Source organism: Rhinopithecus bieti, unplaced genomic scaffold (assembly GCF_001698545.2).
Source record: "Rhinopithecus bieti isolate Rb0 unplaced genomic scaffold, ASM169854v2 scaffold_574, whole genome shotgun sequence".
NCBI lineage: Eukaryota > Metazoa > Chordata > Mammalia > Primates > Cercopithecidae > Rhinopithecus > Rhinopithecus bieti.
Window position 1 is genome coordinate 729,187 of NW_016803605.1, and position 27,920 is coordinate 757,106.

The 27,920-nt window shown below is 55.3% G+C and overlaps 1 protein-coding gene across 1 annotated transcript; it reads left to right on the top strand.

Annotated features, from left to right (window-relative positions):
• The first annotated feature begins 91 nt into the window (after nucleotides 1-91).
• NAPA (NSF attachment protein alpha) lies at nucleotides 92-27,610 on the top strand. Its single transcript, XM_017889259.1, has 11 exons — nucleotides 92-783; nucleotides 12,032-12,111; nucleotides 14,770-14,886; nucleotides 20,254-20,300; nucleotides 22,353-22,430; nucleotides 22,669-22,724; nucleotides 22,798-22,882; nucleotides 23,700-23,804; nucleotides 24,953-25,021; nucleotides 25,824-25,874; nucleotides 26,863-27,610. The coding sequence occupies exons 1-11, from the start codon at nucleotides 686-688 to the stop codon at nucleotides 26,962-26,964; spliced, it is 888 nt and encodes a 295-aa protein (XP_017744748.1). The 5' UTR covers nucleotides 92-685; the 3' UTR covers nucleotides 26,965-27,610.
• The last annotated feature ends 310 nt before the right edge of the window (nucleotides 27,611-27,920 follow it).

Here is a 27,920-nt window from a genome sequence, read left to right on the forward strand (position 1 = left end):
TTCACCGGTCTCCCCAAAGCAGTTCCAGTACTGGCCGGTAGAGGGAGCAAGAAAAAGCAGAACGGTTTCCTTTTCCCACAAACGCCTTTCCAAGTGAAGAAATGGGCGAGACCAGCCGTGGGGCGGGACTAAGCTCTGCGCAGAACTGTCAAACCCGGGCTTCGGCCCCGAGTTGTCACGTGAGTGTCTGCGGTCAGCTGACTGTGCCGGAGTACCTCAGGGAGGGCGAGGGGGGGGCCCCCCAACAACGCGAGCCGAGGGCTGCTGCTGATTGGTGGAGGAGGATCCAGCGGCAACACCGTGGGGCGGGGCCTCGGCGGTGAGTACTGCCATTGCCTTCCGCAGGGTCACGTGGGAGGTGAGGCACAGAGCGCTGGGGAGAAAGTGGGGCGCCGTTGTCCTGTGTGTGCGCATGCGTTGAGATCTTGGGACGCCGATTGGGGGGTCCCGAGTCACGGGCAGCGTGCGGCGGCCAGTGGGGGCGTGGCCGGCAGAGAGGGCGCCGCGCTACGAGGCCTCTGGTTGGCCAGCGCGAGTCACGTGATTCCGGGCCGCAGGCGCCGCGCACCGGTGCGACGTCAACGCAGCCGGGCAACTTCTCCCGATCTGTGTTCCGCGGCCCTGCCGCGGCTGAGTCTTTCCAGGGCGAGTGTCGGGCGCTTTGCCGAGTCCTTTTGTGGCCGCCATGGACAATTCCGGGAAAGAAGCGGAGGCGATGGCGCTGTTGGCCGAGGCGGAGCGCAAAGTGAAGAACTCGCAGTCCTTCTTCTCTGGCCTCTTTGGGTGAGAACTGGGCTGAGGGGTCGGCCGGGACCTAGGCTGAGAGGACGAAGGAGTCACGGTCGGAGGTGGCGGGTTAGGGCACGCAGAGCTCGGGCCGAGGGGACGGAGAGGAACCTGGATTGAGGTGACATGGCCTGAGACGGCAGAGGCGACACAGGCTGAGGGCCAAGAGCCTGGGCCGGGGCAACACGGTTTGAGGAGAGACGGTCTGACATGGCGGAAGGGATTTGGGCTGAGGACACACGGACAGAGGCGACACTATCTTGAGGCGAGGAAGGGGACCCAGGCCGAAGACAGGCCAGCGGGAGGGGGAGAACCTGAACCGAGGGAATACGTCCTGAAGCCTTGGAGGGGACCGGCTTGGGGGGAGGGAGGGAGTCGGGAGATAAGCCAGGTCCCGAGGTTTTTCAGAGCTCTAGGGGAATGTGAAGGCTCTCAGGAGGCAGTGATGGGGCCTGGGGCTGAGGACGCCTACCCGAGGGACTGACCTTTTCATCCCCCGGGGCAGTGGATTTGCGTGGGCCCTGGGCAGTGAGGGTGAAGGCTGAAGGGGGCTGACACCAGGCGGAGGGGCTCAGGGCTTAGATGATCCTAGGAGCGGTGAGCCGCGTCTGAAGTGTCGGGGGGTGCCTGGGGTCAGTACGACTCTGGTTAGCAGTGACTAGTTTAAGGACAGCTGAGCGGAGGAACCGGGATGATGGAGTCAAGACTGTGGCAGTCTCAGCACTTTGGGAGGCCGAGGTGAGCAGATCATCTGAGGCCAGGAGTTCGAGACCAGCCTGACCAACATGGTGAAACCCCGTCTCTACTAAAAATACAAAAATTAGCTGGGCCTGGTGGCGGATGCCTGTAATCCCAGCTACTCGGGAGGCTGGGGCAGGAGAATCACTTGACCCAGTAGGCGGAGGTTGCAGTGAGCAGAGATCGCGCCTCTGCACTGCACTACAGCCTGGCAAGTGAGTGGGACTCCGTTTCAAAAAAAAAAAAAAGGAAAGAAAAAAACCTGAGGAGGCCTGGGTTGAGGCTGGAGACTCCTGGGTGGGGGAACGCATGGTGGTGGCTTGGCCAAGGAGATGGAGGGATGACAGGGAGAGACGGGGACTGAGAGAATCAAAACTGGGGATCAAATTCCTGATGTGTGATCCTCAAGTAATGGGGATGACAGGAACATGCTGAGAAGAGGGATGGGAAAAGGCTTGGGAGACACAACTAACGCATATGACATGGCATAAAACTCACGGTAGCTCCTAAAATCTGACACCACCATCCTGTGATAATTTTAGTGGCTTAGAAGTGTTAAGAGCCCAGGTTTGAAATGTGGCTCTGCCACTTACTTCATGACTTTGGGTAAATGGTTTAGTCTCCCTGTTAAAGGAGATCACAAATCTAACCTGCCTCCCATTTGCTGTGAGTGTTAGAATTGAGCCTGGCGTGGAGTTACATCTCTGAGAGTGTTAGCTGTTGTTAATGTGACTTCCCAGAAGGAAACAGGTTTGGAGTGTGCAGAGAGCTGATGGGGTTCAAGGTGGGCGCCCGAGAGGAGAGGTCTGGGAGGGGTCAGGAGAGGGAGAGACAGAAACATGAGTGTGCTAAGAGGAGCTGAAAGGGAACAGTAAAGGGATCCACGAAGACTTAGTGGGGTTGAGAGGAGCATGAGGCTCTGGGCAGAGAAAGTAAAGGGAGTTTGGCAGGGGGTGGTGGTGTGTGGCGGGGTGGGATCTGTGCTGATGAGGGGGCCCGAAAGGGTCAAGGGGAGGCTGTGGAAACTGAGGGGAGGACTGGGAAAGGACTAGTGGACTTGTAGAGAGAACGGTCTGTGGTGGCCCCTCAGAAGCAGAGCCTGGGGAAGTTGGTGGGGCTGGGAGTGTCTGCAGAAGGCTGGAGAAGGGGGTTTGGGAGGAGGGCCTGGGGATGGGAAGAGACTGGGGTAGGAGCCTGGCAGAGGCTAGTAAGACACAAAGGGGAGCGATCTTTCCAAGAGAGGAAGGAACAGGAAAAGGGCTCTGGGCCACACCCCTTCTTTGAGGTTGGATAATGTTTAGCAAAAGAACTTGAAGAACATGATGGTGAATTGCCTGGTGTGGAGAAACATCTGGGGCTGATGGACTGTATTGATTAGGTGAAAAATGTTTTATTTTAGAGGCTGCGAGGAGACAGAGGGTGTGTGTGTGTTTTCTTTTTCTTCACAAGGGGAGAAGTTCAAGTGCTGTGTTTGGGGGTGGGGCCACGAGCTGGATTTTTGGTGATAGTTCTCCTGGGTGGCTCTGGGTGTCTGGTCCCTTTGGCCCAGGGATTAGTGGGCTGTTGGACTGTGTGCTTGGAGGGAGCAGCTAAGTCAGCCCCAAGGCACTTGCTACCTGGTTGGGAAGGCAGGATGCACAGCAAACACTAGTAAAGCAGAATTACCTACTGTAAGGAAGGGCTCGATTATGTCATTCCTGTGACTGAGCTCAGAGGAAGCAGCGTGAACCAGGGGGAGGCTCATGGTGAGGAGTGAGCTAGGCCCCGAGGAACCCCAAGGACTTGCTGGGGAGTGGGGCCGGGGAGGGTGCTCTAGGCAGCAGGGATGGTGCAACAGAGATCTAGCGTGAGGGGAGGTTCTGCCTGGAAAGACAGGGAACTGAGATCCAGACGGATCAGAAATGGCTTCCTGGGGAAGAGGCCCCAACCCCGGGGGGATGAACAGGAGTTCTGGGTGCCCTCTGGCAGGGAGCAGCACTCCAGGCAGGGATTATGATGGAGTATGCCTTAGGAAGATGAAACACAGGGAGTTCCACGTTAGACCATAAAGGTGGAAGCGGCAGGTGAGGCCAGACAAGGAAGGCCTGGTGAGCAAGAGCTGGGCCTGGAGGAGGCACTGGAGAGCTCCGAGGAGGCTAAGGGAGGCCCATCCTGAAGAGCTCCTGTTTGCCTTCTAGAAAGGACTGCAGCAGCTGGTGTGGGGGAGAGTGACAGCAGGAGGCTGTTGCAGTGCCGGTAATACTAGCAGATGCAGGTTATTAAGTGCTCACTCTGACTTGGACCCAGGCCTGGGCCAGGCTCAACCTGCTGATGGATGGTATGGATTTAGTCCTCACAAAATCCCCGTGGAGGTAGAGAAACTTGGGGGCTTAGAGAAGTTGACTTACTTGCCCAGCCACATGGTAAGTGGGAGAGGTGGCATTCAAACACAGTTCTGTGTGATTCCAGAGCCTTCTCACTTAGCCCCTTTGCTGTGCTACCTCGGTAGTTTCTCCTCAAGGTTCATGACCATCTCTGGGCACTACATTTAGGAAGGATGTTGGCAAACTAGGTGTGTTGGAAAGCCGCCACCCTCTTAACTGTCGTCCCATGGCCGTTTTCTCCAAGTATTTGAAAAAAAGAGCTGGTGTGTTCATCTCAGTTCCTTCCAGCTCCCAGAGGAGCTGACCTGGTGCTGTGGGGGTGTGAGTGAGGTGAGGGCAGAAGGCAGGGAGGATGGGAGGCTGGCCTGACTGGAGCTTGCGTGCCTGGGAGCTGGGAGCACAGTCAGAGGCCAGCTTGGGAGGACCTGTTTGACGGGTGGGAATCACTCAGGCATCTCCTCCTCTCTGATCTGGGTTTGCTTGAGTTCAGCATTTCATAACCCACCTTTATTCAGGTCCTTGGTAGCTGCTGGGACTGGAGAAGGGAGTGTTGGGCCTCAGCTTGTCCTTGGTGCCTCTCCCTTCCCCTTTGGGAATCCTAGCAATGACAGCGTCCCACATTGAGGGTCCTCTGCTCCTGTCAAAGGGCAAGTCAGAGAGCCTTCACCTGGGACGCAAGGCTGTCCCCCGCTTCGGTGCTTAGACGCCACCCTTGCTCTTCATTATTTCTGGGCTGCCAGACGCTAGGGGGCTTTGATGTACCAGCAGCCACTGAGGGCGACAGCACCAGCCAGTTAGGAGAAGCTCAAAGCCATCCCTGTTCCTCCCCTTGGTGATGGGGGCGCAGCTCAAACTTCTGCTCTGGAAGCAAAAAGACGGAGACTTCCTAACTACAGCACAGTGAGCAAGCAGCAGAAGGGGTGGCTGAGTCCAGGCGCGCTAGTTCTTCCTCCCTGCTGCATGTCTCCTGGTAAATCCAGAGTGCCTGCTGTGCCCTTTGGGGATTGTGTGGCTTCTGGAGATCGAATGGCAGCTCTGTTCCCTGGGGCTTTTCCTCATCCCTGATGTCTCCTGGCCACCTCCCCTGCCGCCAAAACAGCCAAAATAAAAACTTCCTTCCTCTTGGATAAAAACGTGTAGAGGGAGTTTCTTCATCTGTGAAATGAAAATCCTAGTCAACTGTTTCCTCGGGTGGTTCTAAAGATAAATGAGACGATGCGTGGGAAGTGGTGGGAGCACGGTGCCTGGCTCTGGTAATGTTTATTAAGGGCTCACTGTCATCTTTATTAGTAGGTATTGTCATTGGAAGTTGAGCTAGAAGTGCTGGAGAAATAGGTGGCAGGGTGTTCTGTATACAAACAGTGCATTCCTAAGATCAGATCTTGACAAATCAGTTCCTGTTTGAACTACCTGTAGGCAGTAACTGCGGGACCATGGGAGGGCCAGCTTGTCTGTATAGGGCCTGCATGGGATCTTGGCTGAGACTGGTGTGGGCATGAGCTTCCAGATTTCCCTCCAGACCACCTTTCTCTGCAAAGTGTGCAGAGACCCTGGCACCATTTCCAGTGGGCACCCTGGTGAATCACAGTGCCCTGCCAGCTGCCAAGATCCACAACTGAAAACTTGGCATCTCTTGTCCAGTCTCAGAGCGGAGTCTTTCCTGAGAGCACACAAGGTTTCTGGGGAATCTGAGAATTCCTGGCTTTCCTGATGGGTGGAACTTTGCTGCCTGGCTGTACAAACATTTCTATCTCCTTTTTGGGATGGGGCTCCTGAAAGACAAGGGTCTTTGAGAACACCTTTTAAGGAAAAGGAAGCACATTCGCCCTTGGTCTGTGGTGAAATGTAATCCCATTGGGGTGCAGGGGGGCATCCGTATAAGAAAATAAGAAACAGAGCGCCTGCCAGGCTGTGTGCCGTGTGGCAGGTGAGGTCCTGGCTCTGAGCTTATCGTCTTGAAGGGCCGTGGGCCTGTATGTATTTTGAGCATTGTGCAGTAAGGGGGAGGGTAGTGGGAGGCCAGGACTCTGGAAACCAAAGGAGGAGCAGCACTTAGCAAATCTGGGGTGGAGATGAAGCCCATGCTGCGATTCTGAAGTAGGGAAGTGTGCCTGGAATCGGTCCTCAGTGAGGCCTGATGAGAGGGATGCTCTTGTTTACTGAGCGCCCGTGGTGTGACTGGCTCTGTGCTGGGCACGCCGTGGGGTGCTGCCTGCAAGATTGCTCATGCTTCAGCAGCACTGCAAGGTGTGGAGTCTTATCCCTAGTTACACATGAGGAAACGCAGGCTGGCACGCGATGATCTGGCACTGAGGCCAGGCCTGTCTGACTGTTGTCAGCATTTATTTTATTTTATTTTTACCACCACAAGCAACTCTCTAGAATTCCTATTGCTGGGTGGCAGGCACCCCTTTGAGCTTATTTCTTTTCCTTTGTATAGTGGCAACCATTTGAGCACCTCTTCCATTCTGCTCTCTGTGCCAAGCATTGGATGTGTGTCATCTCTAATCCTCACAAAGACCCCTCCCAGGCCAGGTTCATTGTCTCCATTTTATTTCATTTTTCATTTTTGAGAGACAGGGTCTTGCTCTGTCGCCCAGGCTGGAGGGCAGTGGCATGATTGTAGCTCATTGCAGTCTCCATCTCCTGGGCTCAACTCCTGGGCTCAAGTGATCCTCTCACCTCAGCCTCCCAAGTAGCTGGGACTGTAGGCATATGCCACCATGCCTGGCTAATTTTTAGTAGAGTTGGGGTCTCACTGTGTTGCCCAGGCTGGTGTCACACTCTTGAGATCAAGCAACCCTCCTCCTTCGGCCTCCCAAAACTCTGGGATTATAGGTGTGAGCCACTGTGGCCAGCCACACTGCCATTTTATAGATAAAGAATGGAATCTCAGCACTTTGGGAGGCAGAGGCAGGAGGATTGCTTGAGCCCACGGGTTCGAGACCAGCCTGGGCAACACAGGGAGACCCCCATCTCTTATTCAAAAAAAAAAAGCCTTAGGGATAACTAGCCCCTGGTTGGACCCTTAGCAAAGTACCTGAAATGAACTTCAGCCCAGGTCTCGCCACCCCAAAGTCATTCTCTTTCTACCCCTTGTCCTTGCCCAGACAGTCATGTCACAGGAGGGTCCTGTGGCGATTTCAGAGCTGGGCAGTTAGCCTGTGACACTTTATCCTTTCACCGTTGTTAACCGGAGCCTGTGCCAGCACTGTGGAGAGATGGGAAAGCAAAGCTGGGCCCAGGCCCCGCCCCGCAGGAACTCATACCCTGCTTGGTCAGGCAGGGCCCACTGCAGAGTGGCGGGAGGCAGCCGGTGGTTTCGCACTTCCAGGTGATACTGGTGGCGGTGCCTTCAGGATGCTGAGCCTCTAGCAGCTCCCAGCTCCGGTGCAGTCAATGGACTAGCAGGGCTGGTGGCCCCCGGCTCCCTGTGCCAGGGTGGACCCTGCACCACAGGCAGCCTTAACTTTTTCTGACATTCCTTTTGCCTACTGTCTTGTTACTGGCAGGCTCAGTAGGGGGCTGACTTAATTCATCCTTTTTTGCCTAGAGGATGCTCCACGCAGCTCCAGCAGAGAGCAGCCTCTGCTTGTGAGATGAGGGAAGCCTCGGCAGTACAGGTTCCTTCGCTTGTTTAATCTAGAGGAGGGGTGGGGGTAGGCAGGGACCTTGTCCTCCCTCCTCATTTTTCCGAGGACTCTTGGGCATGGGGAGGGAAGCCTTCCTGATCACTGAGTGAGAGGCAAGGGCAGCACTGGATCCCCAGGGCCCCGGTCCTCTTTCCCAGCCCTGTTGCTTGCTGGCAGGGTAAGCTTGGGCAAGCCCTCCACCCTCTCTGAGCCCCAGCTTCCTCCCCTTTAAAGCAAGGGCAGCACCCACAGGGCTCTTGTGAGGAGCTGTGGGCTCCTTCCAGGGGAGTGCCCGGGAGGCAGGGAGCGCCATGCGCCAGCTGTGATTAAGGTGCGTGGTCTCGAGAGCCATGCAGGAGGTGGGCTCACAGGCATGTGACAGGCCCTAGGGCACCTTCCCCACTGAGGGTGCTGACTGGAGACTTGGTGCAGTGGGCCTTAAGTCTGAGGAGGAAGCCATAGGCCTGTGCCTGTGACTTCCAGAGAGGCAAGAGAAATAGAGTGAGTCCAGGACCCAAAATGGGGGCCTGACTTTGTCCACCCTACCTCTTGAGGTTCTTCGGGAGCTGCAGGTGGTGGGTCAGGGCATGGTGTATTTCTGGCAGCCAGGAAGTGCCTGGTGGATGGAGGAAGGAAGGAGGGGGCTGAGACTCTGCCCTGCAGTACCCCCTGGCCCAGGTCCCACCGGGTGTCTGTGCATTCCTGGCAGCGCCTAGACTTCCATATGGCAGTCACTGAGGTTGGTGGCTGTGTTTGGGAGACCTGAGACTCCTTCCTCCGCCTTGGAGGGGGAGAGAGCAAAGCTGAGCGGGTAATTATAGACAGCCCTGCATCAGGCAGCCCAAACCAGTTCCCTCTATTCCCAGAGCGGCTCAGAGCCGTGGGATGGGAGGAGTGAAGCAGAGGCAGCTTGGGGGAGGTCAGTGGGGGAGGGACAGTCAGCTGTCACATGCACTGCCGCCCAGGCCCTCAGGAGAGGAGGCCCAGCTAACTTTTCCTTTCGTGTACTGCTGTTATCTCCTGGCACATAATAAATGCTGGGATACCTGTTCCCCAGGTGAATAAATGAGTATGTGAATGGCTTCTTCAGGATCTTCCACTGGAACCTAGGCACGTCACTTTCCCCCTTTGGGAACTTCACTCGCATTTCTAAAAGAAGAGGATGGGACTCCAGAGATCTCCTGTCATCCCCTGGCCATGGTAATGGGCAAAACCATGGGGTGCAGGGGAAGAAGGAGGCAGGCCTGGGGCCTGAGCAGGTGTTAATCCCTCTGGCCTTTCCACCCCATGGTTAGAATCATTGACCCCATGCAGAGTTGGCTGTGCTTAGCCTGGGATCATAGAGTTTCACCCCTGGCAGCTGGTAGACTTTGTGTCTGTCCTGTGTCTGCTCTGTCCCGCTGAGCTGAAATAAACCTAAACCCGGCTGGGGCTGACTCCGCTCGTTGTTGATTGCCTGCTGTGGGCCACTCAGTGACGTGGGTCATTTCTGCTCATCCAGGTCATCTCTGAGCTTTTTCAGAGAGTGCATGAAGCTGGATAGGACTTAGTCACACTCAAAAAGAAGGGAAGGCTGAGCTGGGGAATCTCTGGGGTGGGCAGACCTGTGATTAAGGTCTGTGAAAATGTCCCTTTAAGAGAACATTCCAGAGAAGGTCCTTCTGAGGGCTTTTTGCAGCCAGGCCCCAAAGGACCCTTCAGGATTCTCAGCCAGAGGTTTTGAAAGTTTCTTACCTCTCTCCAAGGCCAAGAATGTGTTCTAAAGAAGTCATTCTAGGCTGGGCATGGTGGCTCATGCCTGTAATCCCAGCACTTTGGGAGGCCAAGGCGAGTGGATCACTTGAGGTCAGGAGTTCGAGACCAACCTGGCCAACATGGTGAAACCCCCGTCTCTACTAATAATACAAAAATTAGCGGGGTGTAATGGCACACATCTGTAATCCCAGCTACTCGGGAGGCTGAGGCAGGAGAATTGCTTGAACCTGGGAGGCGGAGGTTGCAGTGAGCTGAGATCGCGCCACTGCACTCCAGCCTGGGCGACAAGAGCGAAACTCTGTCTCCAAAAGAAAAAGAAAAAAGAAGTCACTCCAAACAAGGCCCAAGGTGTGTTGGGCCAGCTGAGGTGAGGTGGGTGAGGGAAGATGGGGTGCAGCAGGGCAAGTGTGGGAAGAACACATTGCTCAAGGCCACTTCCCGGGGACAGCAGAGGGTGGGGGACAGCATCAGCACAGCCCCAGAAGGCAGGAAGTAGGCTTTCATCTGACAAGATGACAGAGAGGATAGGAATAAATAGATTATTTACCTGGTGTGATGTGGGTTCGGGAGACCAGGATCCCTGGCCCAACCAGCCCACCCGCCCTGGGGGGCATTTATTTGCCTGCTGACATTGCCAGGCCTGGCCCCTGATTGCTGGTGGCTGCTTTCCAGATAGTCAGTCTCAGTCAGTTTTTCCTTCTCAAACTCACATGATCAGCTGAATTACCTGGGCCTCCCAAACCCCAGTAGTTAAAAATCTCAATTGCAGGCCCCATCCAGACCTGCTGAGTGAATCCCAGAGAGTGTGGCTCTGGGACTCTGATTTGATAAAATGAGCACTTCATGTGGTTCAAAGGGATGGGCAGGTTGGACACACTGAATCCACAGTGCAGAGGGAAGGAATGCTCACATCCCAGCTCCCAGAATTACCTTTGAGCCCCTCCACAGCTGGGGTTGGTATGGACAAGTTTCCAGGTACAGCATTGGGCCAGTTGACGCAGGGTGTGGGATGAGATGGTGAGGACGATTTGAATGGGAAAATACCCACCCCTCCCTTTTCTCTTCCTTAAAAATAGACTCAACACTAGTTCTGTCAGTGAAGAGAGACCCTGAAATCCATTTGGTGGGACTCCTGAGTGTGTGGATTTTATTCTACTGATTATGTGGATGATGGGAGTTTGAGCAGTTACAGAGACTACAGACCTCGCGGGCTCAGCTTGGTTGTATTATTAACGGCAGAAGGATTCAGTGGGACTTACGGGTTTGAGGTACTAATGAGGTCCCCCATGTCAGGAGGAGGCTCATTTTGTACATGTGGAGGTCGAGAAGCCAGAGTGAAGCTGCCCAAACAGGGTGCCCTTTATGTTTTTAAATTTCTGTCTGTCTCCCAGTGTATTCCTACTATTGGACGTTAAGTTTTTGGGGGGGTTTGCTGTTTTAAATAATGCTCTGCTGAACATCCCTGTAACTTATTAGTTTTATTAGGATAAATTGCTGGAAATGTAATTCGTTTCTGGACCACAGGGCCGAATATAAATCCTAATACTTAAAAATATGTGTGTGTGTATATATCTATGTATAGATATATACACATACATACATATACACACATATACATGCGTGTGTATATATACATGTGTGTGTGTTTATGTGTGTGTATATATATATTTTCTTGAAAAGATGTGCAAACAGTTAAAAAAAAATTCAGATAGTACAAACACGGGATGCCTAGTGAATAAGGTGGCCTCCCACACCTGGCCCTCCTTCTCCAGGCTCTACCTTAGAGAAAAATGCTGTTACTAGGTTTTTGTGTGTTTGTCCAGAAATATCCTATGTTTATATAAACATGTATGTTTCTATTCTTCTCACTCTTTTTTTTTTTTTTTTTTTAAGATAAGGTCTGGCTCTGTCGTTGTCCAGGCTGGAGTGCAGTGGTGTGATCTTGATCTTGGCTCACTGCAACCTCCGCCTCCCGGGCTCAAGCAGTCCTCCCACATCACCCTTTCTAGTAGCTGGGACTACAGGCGTGCGCCATCACACCCTGCTAATTTTTGTATTTTTTGTAGAGATGGGGTTTTGCCGTGTTGCCCAGGCTGGTCTCGAACTCGTGAGCTCAAGCAGTCCGCCCACCTTGGCCTCCCAAAGTGTTGGGATTACAGGAGCCATGAGCCACCGCACTCAGCCCACCCTCTTTTTTTAAAACACAAACGGGAACATTTTATATCTACAGTTTAAAATAGTGCTTTCCGTCTCTTTGTATGGCTGTGTGATATGTATGCCCAGTCCTGAACTGGTAATGACACACTCCAGGGTTGCAAGGCACAGAATTAAGGCTCCCTCTGCGAAAGCAACACGATGTCTTAAACTGGGCTAATCCCCCAGAATGCTTTGCAGTCTCCCGAGGAAAGGGGATTTGTAGTGTGCCTGGGACCCAGTGGGCCCCCAGTATCCCAGGCAGGAAGTAGAAGAGGCTGTCAGACCCTGGGGTTGTGGTGGGGTCAGGAACTCTTCGCCCCACAACCCCAGCGAGCACCCAGTATCTACCCCAGTCCTCGCGGAGGGAGCCGGTCTGCCCGAATTGAGTGTGCCATTGTATGCAGGGTGGGAGCCACAGACTCAGGAGGCCTGCAGGAAGCTGGCTTCACATGTGAAGGGTGAGGGGTAGGGGCATGTCTATACTGGCACTGGAGCAGAATGCTTGCTTTCTCCTGGATAGCAGACTAGATTGTCTCCTTTTTTTCTTTCCTTTTTCCCCAGAGGCTCATCCAAAATAGAGGAAGCATGCGAAATCTACGCCAGAGCAGCAAACATGTTCAAAATGGCCAAAAACTGGAGTGGTATGTCATCTCCGCTAGAGCTCCTCCAAGGTGCTCTCCTCCTCCCTCAGCTTCCACTCACACAGGCCTGCCCGAGAGGTTGGCCTTGAGGGCCCCTTCTCTTTTTATGCCATCTCCGGCATCGGAAAGCCACTGGCCCGCTCTCTAATTGTTTTGTGCCTGCTGGGTTACTTTATACTCTGGGTCATGGGGCCTTGGAGAAAGGACAGAGAGGATGGGAATAAATAGATTATTAGACCTGGATAAACCCATGTGGATTGATGAGCTCTTAGAGTCCTCCTTAAATTCAGAACTTTGGGTTTCCTGGTAACTTCCTTAGTGCTTCCGTCAGTGTCTGAATTCTAGGCTGGGGTGGTGGGGGTGGGGAATGCTCAGGTGATTCCAATAACAGCATGAATCATGGCTACTGTTTGTTGAGTACTAAGTGCTCATCATTCAGTTGCGTTAGCACAGCAGCCCTAAGGGTCAGTCTGTAAATATCCCTATTTTACAGATTTGGAAACTGAGGCTTGGCTTAGTCTCTTGCCCAGAGTGCCAGAACTAGTAAATGACAGAACCAAGATTCAGAAACCAAGGCTGTGACTGCAGTTAGCCTGAGTGTTTAACCTGCCCCAGTGAGGCAGGAGAGCTTCACGGAGGAGAGGGGTGGGGAGGAGCCCCTTGGGCTCGGGAAGGCTGAAAATCTGTTTGGGGCTCCCTGCAGGCCCAAGAAACCCAGCAAGCCAGTGCACTGAGCCCCTTTTGAAGCTCATTTCATAACACATCTTTCATGTCACCAAGATCAAATTAAGGAGATACAGCAAGAGACCAGTGTCTGAATGCAGGGAGGAACTTCCTGACTGTGGAGGAGAGGGGACCTAGTGGTGGGACCATGGAGGCAGGGCGCAGAAGTGCACAATAAAATTGATTATCATCATTTTGAGAATGTTGTTGGTTTCCCAAAAATTCAAAGAGTTATTCCTGAGTTTTCATAAAATACGTTGTGAATGAAGCCAAATGTTCTGTGTATTTTTATGCTCCCGAACTAAGAAAATTCCTCTAGAGAAAAAAAGCTTATTTTTTAATTACATAGGTGTTGCTTTTCCCCTAAAATTTGTTACCTCTGCCCCCCAACTCTTCAAAGAAAAGCCCTAGGCCATTTTCCCCCGGTGTTATCCCCTTTTCTTGAAATTTTTTTTTTTTTTTTTTGAGACAGTCTTGCTCTGTCACCAGGCTGGAGTGCAGTGGTGCGATCTCGGCTCATTGCAACCTCTGCCTCCCTGGTTCAAGCGATTCTCCTGCCTCAGCCTCCCGACTAGCTGGGATTACAGGCACGTGCCTCTACGCCCAGCTAATTTTCATATCTTTAGTAGAGACAGGGTTTCACCATGTTGGCCAGGATGGTCTCCATCTCCTGATCTCATGATTTGCCCACCTCGGCCTCCCAAAGTGCTGGGATTACAGGCAAGAGACACCACGCCTGGCCGTAATTTTATACTCAAATTTGGAACTCTTGAAAATAATAATGAAATCATATAGTGATAATCTGGAAGGCTTTGTCTCTTCTGCTGCTCGAAACTTAAGAGGATGGGGCCAGGCCTCCTGGTCCTCTTCCAGCTCAGAAACTCTGACTCAGATTCAGCTGGAGGAGAATGAAGGGGGGAGAAGCCTCAGAACTGAACTGGAGGTGGTCAGCTCCACGAGGAGGAGGAGAGACACTGCTGCCTCCCAAACGTCAGTTAGGAGATGTGTGGGCAGAATGGCTTGGGACCCACAGAAGCTGACTGTGTGCAGATGAGCACAGGACAGATGAGGCTTCAGGCGCGGTCTCTTCTGCCCTCTGCCTATGGGCGTTGGTCTGCATGTATTCATTCTTGGTGTCCACATTTTGTTTCCCTCTCTGGACGTGCAGCTCCTGGAGGGAGCCGCCTCTGTGTTGTCCGACCCCAACTCCATGAGCCTCACAATTCATGCAGGTGCCTTGTCCATGGGGATCTGCAGTGAAGGGAACACAATGTGAACAGAGGCAGAGGAGTTGGGAGAATCAGGAAGAGCTTTGGGGAGATGTGGAGAAAGAAACAGGACTTGGAAAAGGGAGTAGATGGGAAGGTGTTATGTGGTTTAATCTCAGTTGCCCCTTGCTTCCCAAAATACCCCTCCCAAGCCACCCCATGATTCAACCTGTACTTTGTCTTCTAGTGGTGGTTCTGGGCACTGTGCTTTGAGGCTCCCCTAGGGAGGACTGCCCAGGATGGGAGGTGCAGGAGGCCACCTCACTCTGTTTTATATCCTTTCCAACTCAGCTCTGTATGCCTTCTCCTTGGATCTTTAGAAGTGGTGACCCTGGGAATACCAGCATAGCTGGGATTAGGGATATGGCATTTTACCTGGGCTTACCCTGGCTCTCTTTCCATGTACCTGGGGCTCAGGGGCTTCCCCTGAGGCAGCTTCCTGCCGCCCTTAGAGACTGTCAGGCGCACCACCAGGAGCCTCAGCACAGGAGCCAGCAGACCTGAGGTCTAGGCCTCAGTCTGGGCTCGCTCAGGTCACCCTCGTCCTATCTTGGGAACTCTTTCCACATTTTCGAGAGCCCGATCCACCTCCCAGGGCAGTGTCTCTGTGGTTTCATAAAGTGTGGAGCCCCACTGAGGCCGGGACCGCCCTTCTCTTCTGTTCCAGCTGCTGGAAACGCGTTCTGCCAGGCGGCGCAGCTGCACCTGCAGCTCCAGAGCAAGCACGACGCAGCCACCTGCTTTGTGGACGCTGGCAACGCATTCAAGAAAGCTGACCCCCAAGGTGAGGACCTCTGTGGGCCACAGGGGCTGCCTGCCTGGCCCAAAGCGCCGTCCTAGCACCCTGCATCGAGTCCTCAGGTTTCCTGGAGGCTCTGGTTTTTCCAATGGCCGACATGTGATAGGCTGGCAGGGACGCGCCTGAGGTAGAGTGAGCATTGACTTCAGAACTGGCTCCCTTCCTTCTGGTTGGCATTCGCGCCCTGCTCAAGTCTCCGCTCCCTATCTACCCTGTCGGTGCAGCTGATCACCCCTTCCCAAGCCCAGAGCATTTGGGAGTGGGAGTTCCATTGCAGACCCACCGCCTGCCGGGGAGAGAGGAAAATCTGTTCTGTTGTCAGAATTAACATGCAGAAGGGAGCAGGGTGGGGGGGATTTCTGAGACCAGCCAGGTAGGAGTTGCTGCCGAAAAAGGAGCGGAAATTAGCCCAACCTGGCTTCCCTACATCCTGGGGAGGAATTAGAGAGAACAGAGCCCGAGATATAGTTGCCAGAGAACAAATTACTTAAACTGAGAGCGTGTTAGGGACAGAAGCCCAGTTTGGGGCTGACTCATGGTGAGAAAACAGTTTTTGTCCCCCTGGGTGCCTCCTGAAGAGGAAGTTCAGCCCAGTGTTTGTATGGGGCGGGAATTTTAATTTATTTATTTATTAATTATTTATTTATTTATTAATTATTAAATAAATTAAAATCTTGGTGCCAGGTACAGGTTGCTAATTAGAAAGCACAGGCAGTTTTTAAAAATGACCATCTACTGTCACTGTCATCTCAGGGGAATGGAAAATATATAAATCTTTAAAAAGTAAAAGGCTGTATAATCTTGGAGTAAGGGTCTGTCCTTCCCAAGAGAAGATAGGTTTGCAGCAATGCAGGGCGCTTCCTCCATGGATCCGCGAGCACTGGTTCACACACCGTGTTTGAGAACCGCTGGCATACCCCTTTGTCATGATCTGAGACATTAGTTCCCAGACGAGGATGAATTTGTGTGTTGACCAGTAGCTCTTTGTCCTTAGACTAACCAGTTGCTCCTCACGAGCCGGACATCTCACACGTTGGCCTCAGTGGTCACATGGTGGGGCTCAGGCCTGGCAAGAGGCAGAGGAGCAGCCTTGTAACTGGGTGGGCCGTGGAGCTTGCCTGGCTGGTAGCACTGGGCCACAGCGGGCTGCGTGGGTGATGCAATGATGACCCAGGGAGACCCTGCGTTGGTTTTAAGCTTGACTTACCCCAGGAAGTCTCCATGCCTTCCATTAAGCTGCCCCGCCAAGCCTTTCCTTCTGCTCCCTGGGAAACTGGTTGGCCTAGAGGTGCTGTCTTAGCATCTGTGATGTTCAGCTGCTGCCTCATCTGGAGTGACTAGAAGGACACTCTGGGGCAGCACTGAGCGCCAGGCTGCAGAACAGTGAGTGCCATTTGCTCTTTTAGCAGACTCTTCACTTCCTGCAGACAGGCCCTACCTGGCAGTGGGATATGGTGGGGTCCCTCCCCTGTGTTTGATCTGAGCTTTTCTAGCTCTCCAGCTAGACTCTGCAGGGTGTGGGCCTGGAGTCTGGATGTGGCCCTTCCCTTGCCTTAGGAAGCTCAGAAGGTGGCTGAGGACTCCGACCGGTAGGAAAGTATAAAGATGATGCCACATCCAGGGCACAGAGGCCGACTTGCGCAGAGCTGAGGCTAGGAGGGGGTGAATTTGGCTAGGGGAGATCTTTCGGGGAAGAAAGGGGGCAGTTCTGAGAGGAGAGCCTCACCTGACTAGAGCTGAGAGCAGGTACCATGTCCAGAGCCCTGGGGAGGTGGTGCTGAGCAGGGAGGGGTGTTAGCGCAGTGTCCAGAGCTACAGCCTAAAGATGTGCAGCCCAGCCATGGCTCCCAGTGGGGCAAGGGGCACACTGGCATCAAGGGCAGCGGCTGCTGTGTGTCTGAGGCTAGTCAGGCCTTACAGAAGGCCAGGTGCAGTGGCTCATGCCTGTAATTTCAGTGTTTTGGGAGGCTGAGGCAGTAGAATCACTTGAGCCCAGGAGTTCAAGACCAGTCTGGACAACATAGTGAGATCCTGTCTCAAAAAGAAAAAAAAAAAAAAACCACCTCACAGAGAATGTCATGTAGCAGCTGTGTATGGCTCAGCAGTGCAGGTGGTGGGGTGGTCTGGGAGGACCCTGCCTTCCCTGTGATCCTAGGCAAGTCAGTCTTTTGGGCCTCTGTTTCCTCATCTGTTAAAGCAGAGACTGCTGTGAGATGATGCAGTCATGCCCAGCGCAGCACCTGGTGTGTGATAAACTTCCAGTCAGGACATCCTTGGCTTTCATCAGTCCAGGGGCCCCTGCCTGCCCTGGGCTCCCCACAGCCTCTGCCCTTGGCCGGGTGCCTTGTGAAACAGTTCTGGAGGCCCAATTTGGAACCTTGCCTGGCTTTCCCAAGCAGGTGGCTGGCTCCCTGGGGCCCTCATCATCACTGGTCTCGGCAGTCTAGAAGTCCTCTGTCTTGGGTCAGCACTTCCTCCAGGACTCTCTCCAGAAGGACCTGCCCCCAAGTGGCAGCTGGAGTGTGCTTAAGGCCTGGCTGGGCTCCCGATTTCCTCTCCCTCTACAGAGGGTGGCCTGCTGCCACCTTGGTGGCTGTGGGTGGGGAAGGGTGATGCTCATATGTGTTATTGGTTCCTCAGTTACCCAACCACCGCTGCTGCTCAGGGCAGACTCGGGCCAACGAGGCCTATTCCCGAGCCTGACTGATAGCTGGGACTGGGGGCAGTGTGTGTACCTGGGGCAGGGACGCGGCCCAGCCCCTGCTTGTCCCCCATTTCCTCTCTAGCTGCCATTTACTGGGTTCCTACTGTATACCAGATGCTTGGCATTTTTTAACCCGTTTGATTTCTTTGTGCATTCTATGATTTGCTCCCATTTTACTAAGGAGGAGATGGCCAAGTGTAACCAGGAAGGGCTTCAGAGAGGCAGAAGTCAAGCTGGGCATCACTAGTAGGAATGACTGTGGGGATGGGCAGTGGCCAGAGCCATAGCTCCCCAACTTGGGCTTTATTGCTCCGAGCCCCTTTCCAGCCCTCTGTTGGTGGGTGCAGGAGGGGCCAGGCCACAGAGCTGGGTGTTGCTCCACCTGTCTGAGTGCACAAGGCCTGGTGACCAGAGATAAGAGTAGCAGTCGTGAGTGTGTCAGAAGCTTGTCCAGGAGTTAGCTGGCCCACGTGTCTGCTGGTGGTCCGCCGCTTTCCAGGCATGGAGGAGACTTAACCCTGTGAGTCCATGTTGCTGCCCGGGGGTAAGCTGTCTCCCTGCTGCTACTGCAAGGGCTGTGCCATGCTAACAGTAGGCGCTCCAAAGCCAGTGCCAGCAGGCCCAGGTGGCAGCTATAGATCTCACTGCTCACTGCAGAGCAGCAGCCTTTGCCGCCTCAGCCCGCAGGGTGCCAGGTTGGTGTCCTGGCCAGGAGAGTGAACCAGTGAGCAGCCCGGGGCCACCAGGTGGAGACTGCAGCCAGGTGGGGCGGGGCAAGGTGGACCACTCACTTCACTCCAGCTGCTGCTCCCCTCCTCCGCAGCATGGCCCGGCTCAGCCGTTGCTTCTGGGCCCACCGATTACTGGATGTGTGTGTCTTCAAACTGCCAGGTTTAGGTTGTGTTCTCTCCCCGTCCTCCTCCTCTGCCCCCTTTTTGCCACCTTTCCCTCTTTCTGCTGCCACAGTCTCTGTCTGTCAGCTCTGGAACCTGGACTGAGTGCTGTACCTTCTGTCAGTCCCTTTCGGATCCCCAGAGGTCTTTTCGAATTGGACAAAACCTACAGACCCCAGTCCCCAGAGGAGTGCTTGTGGATCCCACTGTTCACATGTCAGAAGGAGGGGTTGGAATCCCTGAAAGCCCAGCCACAGGCCTGAGACTTAAGAGCCGCTGTTCAGATGCCTCCCCATGGAGGGGGTTTGGAGTCCCATCCAGACCGTGAGCCCCTTGAGAGCTGCCCAGCCCCGGCGCTTCTTGGTAGCACCCTCATCCCAGGTGAACATGGCATGGGTGACCATGGAGACCCCCATGGAGACCAGGAACTTTCAGATGCCCAGGCTGCAGCTCAGAGCCCATGCCCTGTGACCTGTCCAGGCTCCCTGCCTTTCCCTCTCCCCAACCCAGGCCTCCCTCCCCACAGCACCCCTGTCCTCCTGAGATGTGCTAAAATGGTGTTCTTAAAAAATACCCCCTGAGAGCTCATTTCTATCTGCTAGAAAATGCCTCCCACTCATGCGTTTCTCTCTCCTCCAAATAACTTGTCAAAAAAAAGCCTTTCCCAAATTTAAAATCTTGCAAGAGATAGTACAACAAAGGTAGCCCAGTTCTTCCTCAGTGCCATCCTGGTGTGTTCAGGTTTTTTGGCAAAACCTTTGAGGAGCTGGTGGGTGGCAGGGCCAGGTTAAAGGGACTGAGAGCAGAGGGCTCCCAACTGCTGAGATATGAGGAAAAGGGGGCAGTGGAGAGCACACCGAGGGCTCAGTGTTCATGACATCCAGCCTCCTCGTGCCAGAGGTCCAGGTCCTCCTGATGCAGGGACAGAAGCTGCTCAGGGTCCTGCAGAGATGGTGGCAGAGCCCAGGTAGAAGATGGCACCCCTGCTGCCTCCAAGACCACCTCAGATGCTGGGCTTGGCTGCCTCCCATGCCCCCTTCCCCTTTGCCAGCAGCTCAGTCCTTCAAGAACAGGGCCTTGGCAGGTCTGTCTTTTTTTTTTTTTTTTTGAGACGGAGTCTTGCTCTGCCGCCCAGGCTGGAGTGCAGTGGCCGGATCTCAGCTCACTGCAACCTCCACCTCCCGGGTTCACGCCATTCTCCTGCCTCAGCCTCCCAAGTAGCTGGGACTACAGGCGCCCGCCACGTCGCCCGGCTAGTTTTTTGTATTTTAGTAGAGACGGGGTTTCACCATGTTAGCCAGGATGGTCTGGATCTCCTGACCTCGTGATCCGCCCGTCTTGGCCTCCCAAAGTGCTGGGATTACAGGCTTGAGCCACCGCGCCCGGCCACAGGTCTGTCTTAAAACACCCGTGGGAGTCTGGCCATCAGCCTGGCCGAGCACTGCTGTGCCCTGTCCCTGGGGTTATGGGAAGCTGGTAGCATCCTGGCAGCCCGAGGGGAGTAGGACTCCCCCTGAAGCATGTGCCCAGCAAGTCACAGTCTACGGAGTCAGCCCTCTCAACACATTTCCTGGGGCTCAGGGATTCCGTCCCCTTCTTCCCAGCCCCTTGAGAGTGTGCGGCAGCCCTGGCAGCTCTGAGTGCCTATTGATCTCTCTGCCGGCAGCCAGGTGCGCTGTGTCCGCCTCCTCTCCTCGGCTTCTGCTGAAACGACTTCACTTTCTCATGTCTCCTCCCACCTCCCTTTCTCTCCAGAGGCCATTAACTGTTTGATGCGAGCAATCGAGATCTACACAGACATGGTAAGGGCCGCTTGCTTGTCCTGATGCCCCTCGGGTCCCACTGCATTGCCCCGGCCTTGCGTCCCCTCCTTCAGCACCCCCAGCACTGTTCTTATTCTGCGGCCAAACCAGTTGGGGAGGGGGAAGTGGGAGCTGGGGGGATTAGGCCACCTGAGCTGGCCTGGGCTGGCTGGGTCTTCACCCAGCTCCCCACCAGCCTGACGGCCCCCTCACTGCACAAGCAGTCATGGTTTTCATTCATAGAACTTAGGTTATTGAGCTGGGCATGGTGGCTCATGACTGTAATCCTGGCACATTGGGAGGCTGAGGTGGGAGGATCTTTTGGGCACAGGAGTTCGAGACCAGCCTGGGCAACATAGCAAGACCTCTTCTCTACAAAAAATTAGCCTGGTGTAGTGGCATGCACCTGGGGTCCTAGTTCTTGGGAGGTTGAGGCAGGAAAATCACTTGAGCCCAGGAAGTTGAGGCTGCAGTGAGCTGTGATCACACCACTGCACTCCAGCGTAGGTGACAAAACAAGACCCTGCCTCAAAACAAAAAAAGAAATTGGGTTATTGGAGAGAGTGTGTCTGGCACTTTCCCTTGCCCAGCCTTCCCACAAGTGTTTTATTATTTGATAAGCATCTTGCAGCAGGCCACAGGGGTAGGCAGAGCCCACAGGAGGCTCACCACCTGTCCTGTCCCAGGGGGCTTTGCCAATGACAGATGCAGACCAGATGGGCAGCTGTCAGCCGGAGCCAGAGTGAAGGGTTCCACCCAGGCCAGGGCTCCTGTCAGTGCTTTCTCTCTCTCTCTCTATTTATTTATTTATTTATTTATTTATTTATTTTTTGAGACAGAGTCTCTCCCTCTCATCCAGGCTGGAGTTCAGTGGCGTGATCTCCACTCCATGCAACCTCTGTCTCCCAGGTTCAAGCGATTCTCGTGCCTCAGCCTCTGAGATTATAGGCGTGTGTTACCATGCCTGGCTAATTTTTGTATTTTCAGTAGAGATGTGGTTTCACCATGTTGGCCAGGCTGGTCTCGGACTCCTGACCTCAAGTGATCCACCCGCCTTGGCCTCCCAAAGTGCTGGGATTACAGGCATGAGCCACCACACCTGGCCAGCTCCTTTTTGCCTCTCTGCTTGCCCTGTCTCAGCTCTCCAACCTCAGGCAGGGGCACGAGCCATACCCCTTGTGTTCAGGGCAATGCTGCAGGGATGACTGTGATTAGAACAATAATAGCAGCTGCCATTTATTAGGCCAGACACTGCAGGGTGGTTTAATCCACAGCCCTGTGAGGTTGGCATTATTGTCATCCCCATTCCATAGTGGAGGAGAGGGGCTCAGACGAGTGACGACTTGCCCAGGGACACGCGGCTATAAGCAGGAGTCACTGAGACCCAAAACAAGCTCTGGCTGAGCCCAGGACCTTGCCCTTTCCTACTGCCCTCAGCAAGGGGGTGGCGTTGGACCAACCCCTGGTGCAGAGCAGTCAGGCAAGCGCCTGGACACTGGGTGGAGGCGGATGGAAGGTGCGAGGCCCCTCGGAACCTGAGGCCTCCCTGGGGAGCTCTGGGTGTGCATGGGAGAGGCTGACAGGTAGGTGTTGGCCCGGGGGCAGAGCTAGTACTCTTGGGCAGGGGTCTCAAGCCCTCCCTCCCATCCTGGTTTCTCCAAATCCTTTTGCCAAGTGACTCTGGGCTTGTCCTTCCACTTCTCTGGCTGCTATCAGAGGCTTCCTAAGGGCCAGGGTCTTGGCCAAGTGCTCGTGCTCACATCCTCTCTGGTGTCACACCATCTGTGCCCTCATGGACAGGATGGAATTAGGCTGAGGCTCTGGAGTGGCTTGTCCAAGGTCACCAGCTCAGCCCAGCACGCACAGCCAGGCCTCTAGTGCTGGGGCCCTCCCTTCTCAACCCTGTGTTCCCCCTTCTCTCAGTGTTTTCTTCATACCTCCTCACAGGACTGGCTGAGGGGTGGGAACTTGAAGGGTCATGGGTCAGCAGGGGTGCGGGACAGGGCATGCAGGTCATGAGTCACAGGCAGCCCCTTCCCGTGTCCCCTCCAGGGCCGATTCACGATTGCGGCCAAGCACCACATCTCCATTGCTGAAATCTATGAGACGGAGTTGGTAGACATCGAGAAGGTGAGTGGCAGCAGGGCCCTGCCTGGACTGGCAGCCAAGACCAGCGCTGCTCTCTATTCCCACCAGGGGAGTCCTCTGGTGTCTGAGTGCCGAGAAGGGGGCATGGGGCGCTGGCAGAGCTTGGAGAACGGGGTCTGGCTGTGTCCCAGATGGGCAGGGTGAAGGGTGTGGAAGCTTCATGGAGACCTCCTCTCCCTCCCCTGCCCTCCCCTGGAACCCATCCCCCATGTCTCCCCAGGCCATCGCCCACTACGAGCAGTCCGCGGACTACTACAAAGGCGAGGAGTCCAACAGGTAGCCCCCTTCCTGCCTGCCCCAGCCCCGTGGGGACCGCCACCACTTCCCCTCACTCCTCCTTCCCACACAGCTCAGCCAACAAGTGTCTGCTGAAGGTGGCTGGCTATGCCGCACTGCTGGAGCAGTATCAGAAGGCCATTGACATCTACGAGCAGGTGGGGATGGCGGCCCCCACCCTGCCCCCTCCCGGGGCCTGTGCCTCCTCCTAAGCCCCGGCGCCTTGTTCTGGAACCACCCCTCCCCTAGCTCGCCCTCTGCCTCTTCCCGCACAGCCCTTGCCATATCTTCCCCCCACCCCATCTCCAGTCTGGCTGAACGTTCTCCACCTACGACTCCATGCCGTGTCAGCACTGTCTCCCTGGCTGTGCCCCTCCCACACCCCTCGCAGAGCTTCCTGGAGGGGCCCAGAGTGAGGCTGCCTAAAGAACCCAGAGGGAGGCAACGGGAAGAACTGCCAAGAGGCCCAGGGTGGCTGTGGGCACCCCACCCCATGGCACGATGGTCCTCATCCACAGTGGGAGGGAGGGAGTGTCACATGGGGTCCCCCCAGCGTGCGTGGAGCCCTGGGTGATGGCCAAGAAAAAGGCAGGCAGCTGGACCCTGGGGAGAGAAGGGTGGGCGCCACCTCTCATGTTCCTGCCGCCCCTCTGCCCACTGCCGTGTCAGCCTCCCGTTAGTCCTGACAGCCAGGCCACCGCCTCCCCACTGTCTCAGGCTCTTGGGAGCCCTCGAACACCTGGCTACAGCCTCCACCTCCACCCAGCCACCATCACACCCTAGTCTTGGTCGCTCACGCACTGGCCGCTGATCTCCCCAAGCCAGTCCCTGGTTCCCTGCCATTGGGGTCCTGGGTTAACGGCCTCACCCTGGGACATGGACCCAGCTCCCAGCTGGCCCCCCAGTGCCTGGCAGTGGCTCTGGCGCTCTGGCTGCTTGCCCTGAGCTCACAGTGCCACTTCCCCATGGCTACAGGTGGGGACCAATGCCATGGACAGCCCCCTCCTCAAGTACAGTGCCAAAGACTACTTCTTCAAGGCGGCCCTCTGCCACTTCTGCATCGACATGCTCAACGCCAAGGTAGCGCACCCCATGCCCACCGGACCACCGCGCCAGGCCAGGTCCTGTTGCCCCCCAAGAGGGACGTGCTCCTCCCTCACGTCTGGCCCCTGCCAGGCAGCCTTTGGATGAGAAGTGTGATTCTCACAGCTGTGTTTCTGTGCTGGTGTCACCTGCCCGCCCAGCCCTGGAGGCTTTTGCAGGTCCAGCTCCTGCCTCACTTAGTGCTCTTTTCTTCATGGGTGCACGTTTTGAATCCTCGCTGCATCCCATTAAAGTCAGCACCATTGTCACCTCGTCTTACAAGTGAAGGTGGTGAGGCTGGGACGAGAGTCCCTTGTTTGAGACCACATGGCTAGGGACCTGTAGCCCGAGTGTTCCAGATCTTTGTGACTCCCGCTGTCACGACTTTGGCTGTAGCTCACATGCCCACCTGTTTTTGGGGTGCTTGGCAAAAGAGGGGTCAGAGAGGGCAGTGGGAGGGGACGTGGCCAGAGGGAAGGAGCTGGAGGGTTGGTGCTAGATTTTGCTTGACTGGAGTTTTCCTACCATTGCCTGGCAGAAGCACAGAGTCCAGGATTTCCTGGTGTCCCTGGCTGCCCAACCGCCTGCCTCACGGCCTGGGGTGATGGCCCCACACACCCCACACACACACACCCCATAGAGCCCTGCTCTGCTGTGGGCACCGGTGGTGGGCAAAAGCTTGGGCTTTGTCAGACCAGGTTCACATTCCCACCCCATGTCTCACCGTGCCCTGGGTAGGTCACTGCCCCCTCTGGATCTATTCCCTCACTTTCAAAAGGGGGCTCACCGTTATTTGACCCTCTCAGGGTCCTCAAGAAGCACCAGCCCCAGGCCTGCCATGGAGGATGTGCTCATTTGTCCCCTGCCCTGGCTGAGCCAGGTGGGAGGAGGCAGTGGGTACCTGTCGAGGAACCTTCCCCCTCCACCCACCTCTCCCTGCAGCCGTCTCTGCCTGCCAGGCTGGTACTGAGCTCAGCTCCGGGAAGGTACTGACACACAGAGCCAGGTGACACCTGAGGCTAGGGGAGGGGCGCAAAGAGCTGACTCAATATCACCAGACATCCCCAAATCCCCTCGGCTGCTAGGCCAGCAGCTCTGAGGCCCCTCTTGTTGCTAACTCGTCCTCCCCCTTCCCTGCTGCCCAGCTGGCTGTCCAGAAGTATGAGGAGCTGTTCCCAGCTTTCTCTGATTCCCGGGAATGCAAGTTGATGAAAGTAAGTACTGGGTGCTCCGGCCTCCCCCTTCCCGAACCCCAGATGGGGGTGGCCGGGGCTCCAGGTGGGACAATCATCAGGACCTGTCCAGTGGTTCTCAGAGGGTATCTTTGTTTTGTTTTCTCTTCTTTTCTTTGGCCATTTGAGTCTCCATTTTCCAGATAAAGAAAGTACAACTTGGGGAGTGCTGGAGCTCGAGGTGGCTGGGTGAACACACTACACACACCACACACCACACCACACACACATCACATACACCAAACACTACATACACTACACCAAACACTACACACACCACAGCACACACACCACATGCTACACACACACCACACACGACACACACCTCACACAATCACTACACACACGACACATCACACGACACACCACACACATCACACTACACGCACGACACACCACATACCCCACACACATTGCACACACACAACACATGACATATCCCACACACACATAACACGCCGCACACACCACACACACACACCAAACACACCACAGACACACACACACCACAGACACACCACATATCCACACACACACACATTCTGTGTGATGTTCTATGTTGGTAAGCTTGCCCTGAGAGCAGGCCGTTTCTGATGAGTAGGGCAGCAGGATTGCAACACGCCCCTACCCGTCCCCAGTTTAACCCACATGGACTGACCCTCTGAGAGTCCTCAGGAAACCCCAGCCCCAGGCCTGGCGTACAGATAGTGTGTGCTTTCATCTAATCCAGGCCAGACCTCAGGTCAGCCTGGACCCCAGACCCCTCTCTGCCGTTTGCTTGCAGAAGTTGCTAGAGGCCCACGAGGAGCAGAATGTGGACAGCTACACCGAGTCGGTGAGTGGCCCGCATGGGGGTCAGGCCCCTTCACGGGGATGGGTCCCCTAGGAAAGCCACCCTTCTCAGACATGCTGTCCCCTGACATTCACCCATTTTTATCTGGCCCCCAGCCCACTGTGAATTTCTTTCTCCAGTCACCCCAGAAACCTCACAAGTAGCCCCAAGAGGTGCAGGGAGTGTTTTCCCCATTTTATAGATGGTGGTCTTGGCACCTCAGGGGCAGAGCTGGTGTTCAGAGCCACATCTGTCTGCCTCTGAAGACCAGGGTTCCTTGAGTCCCCCAGTCGAGTGTGTGAGACTCACAGTGGCCGCCTTGGGCACCCAGGAGGCACAGACTGGGAGGGAAGGGGTGAGAAGGAGAGTGGAGCTGAGGACACGGGAGAGGCGCCAGCTTCCCTCTGCCTGGTGGAGCCGCCCACGTGGCTCTCTCTCCCTTCCCCTTCTCTGTTCCCAGCGTTCCCGGGCTCAGTGGCATCCAGCTCAGGTCCTGATTCGCTCCTCTAATGGCACATGTCAAGCATTTCTCCCTAGGTGCCCCTCAGGAATGGAAGCCCCTAGCTGAGGACAGCGAGCAAATGCCATCCGGTTCCTCTTGCCCCAGACAGTGGGTGGCAACTCAGCCAGGAGCTCAGGGAGGGGATGCCCAGCAGGCCGTGGCTTCTCTCCCCCATGCCCCATGGCACCCAGGAGTGGCCTTTGCCGTATCTCCAGGCCTCAGTTTCCCACCCATTCAATGAGGATACTGGACCTTTTTTTTTTTAAGCTACAATCTTTCTCCCCCAAGGGAAATGTTGTGCCTAGCATAGTCAAGACAGACAAGAGGGAGCTCCTCTGGCTGAGTCGGGACCTCGAGCCCTCCCTCTGCTCCTTCTCAGAGACCAGGGTGACAGGGACAGATCTTGAAAACCTTGGGACAAGTGCCCTTGGGCTGCAGGGTTGGGAACAGGGAGGAGCATGGCCAGCCCATCACCTGGTGTGCCCTCAGGTGAAGGAATATGACTCCATCTCCCGGCTGGACCAGTGGCTCACCACCATGTTGCTGCGCATCAAGAAGACCATCCAGGGCGATGAGGAGGACCTACGCTAAGCCCCACCCAGCCCCCCGGTGCCCGTCTTCCTGTCCCATCTGCTTAGAGAGAGGTGGGGCCGAGACTTGCTGGAGAGCTTCCCTCCTTTCCCACCTGGGGAGTCCCGCAGGCCACAGTGGGCAGGTGGCAGCGGGGGTCAGCATGCGGGGCCACCAGAGGCCCAGGCTGCTGGCCGGACAGTCACCCTCTGTTCTCGCTTCATCCCTTGCTCCCTGCCCATTTATTTAAGCCCCCATAGGTGCCCTTCACCCCCAAAACCAGCTGTACAGAATATTTGATACAGACCTATTTGCTAGGGGTGCTGCCGGGGGTTTGGGGTCAGCATCTGGCCCCCCATCTCCTAGCTGATTCATGAGGCCGGTTTCTGTCTCTCCCACTTTTGTCCCCCAGCCAAGCTCTAAAGCACATGTAGCCGCTGAGACTTGCTGTCTCTATTGGGGGCAAGCTCCTCTTCCCCAAGCTCTGGGAGCTTCCCCCAGCCTCCTGCAGCCCCGACCTCTCAGGTTAGACCCCACGCCCTGGAGCTTAGGGGGTTGTCCCCGACCCCAGCCCCACACCTGCTCCTTCCCTAATGCTTTGAGGTTTTCTTGGTTGGAAGCTGCAGCTGGCCCGAGAAAGAAAATAAAAAACAACACTTTTGCATGAGTCTCTCTTCCTCCTCATCTCTGCTACCCACTTTGCCCCTGGGCCGGTCACCCGTTCTCCTCACACTCCTCATCCCCCAGACTCTGGGCAAGCTCTTGGGAGGTTGGGGGTATGCATCCTTGAAACATGTGTGGGCTGGGTCAGTTTCTAGGTTGGGGATACCCAGGGATGGTGGGCCTGGGGAGGAGCTCTGGCTTGGAAGTCCCAGAGCGCCCATCTTCATCTAACTTTCTCTGGGTTCTTGGAGTCCAGGGACCTTGGTTTCCTCAACTGGGATGCATGGTGATGATGCCACCCTTCAGAGCCAGTG

Bases quoted from the DNA above. Each gene is read 5' to 3' on its own strand.
- NAPA (XM_017889259.1), top strand. From the start codon at position 686: ATGGACAATTCCGGGAAAGAAGCGGAGGCGATGGCGCTGTTGGCCGAG. The intron at 22,725-22,797 runs GTAGCCCCCTTC...CTTCCCACACAG, and splicing joins AAAGGCGAGGAGTCCAACAG to CTCAGCCAACAAGTGTCTGC. The intron at 23,805-24,952 runs GTAGCGCACCCC...CCTGCTGCCCAG, and splicing joins TCGACATGCTCAACGCCAAG to CTGGCTGTCCAGAAGTATGA.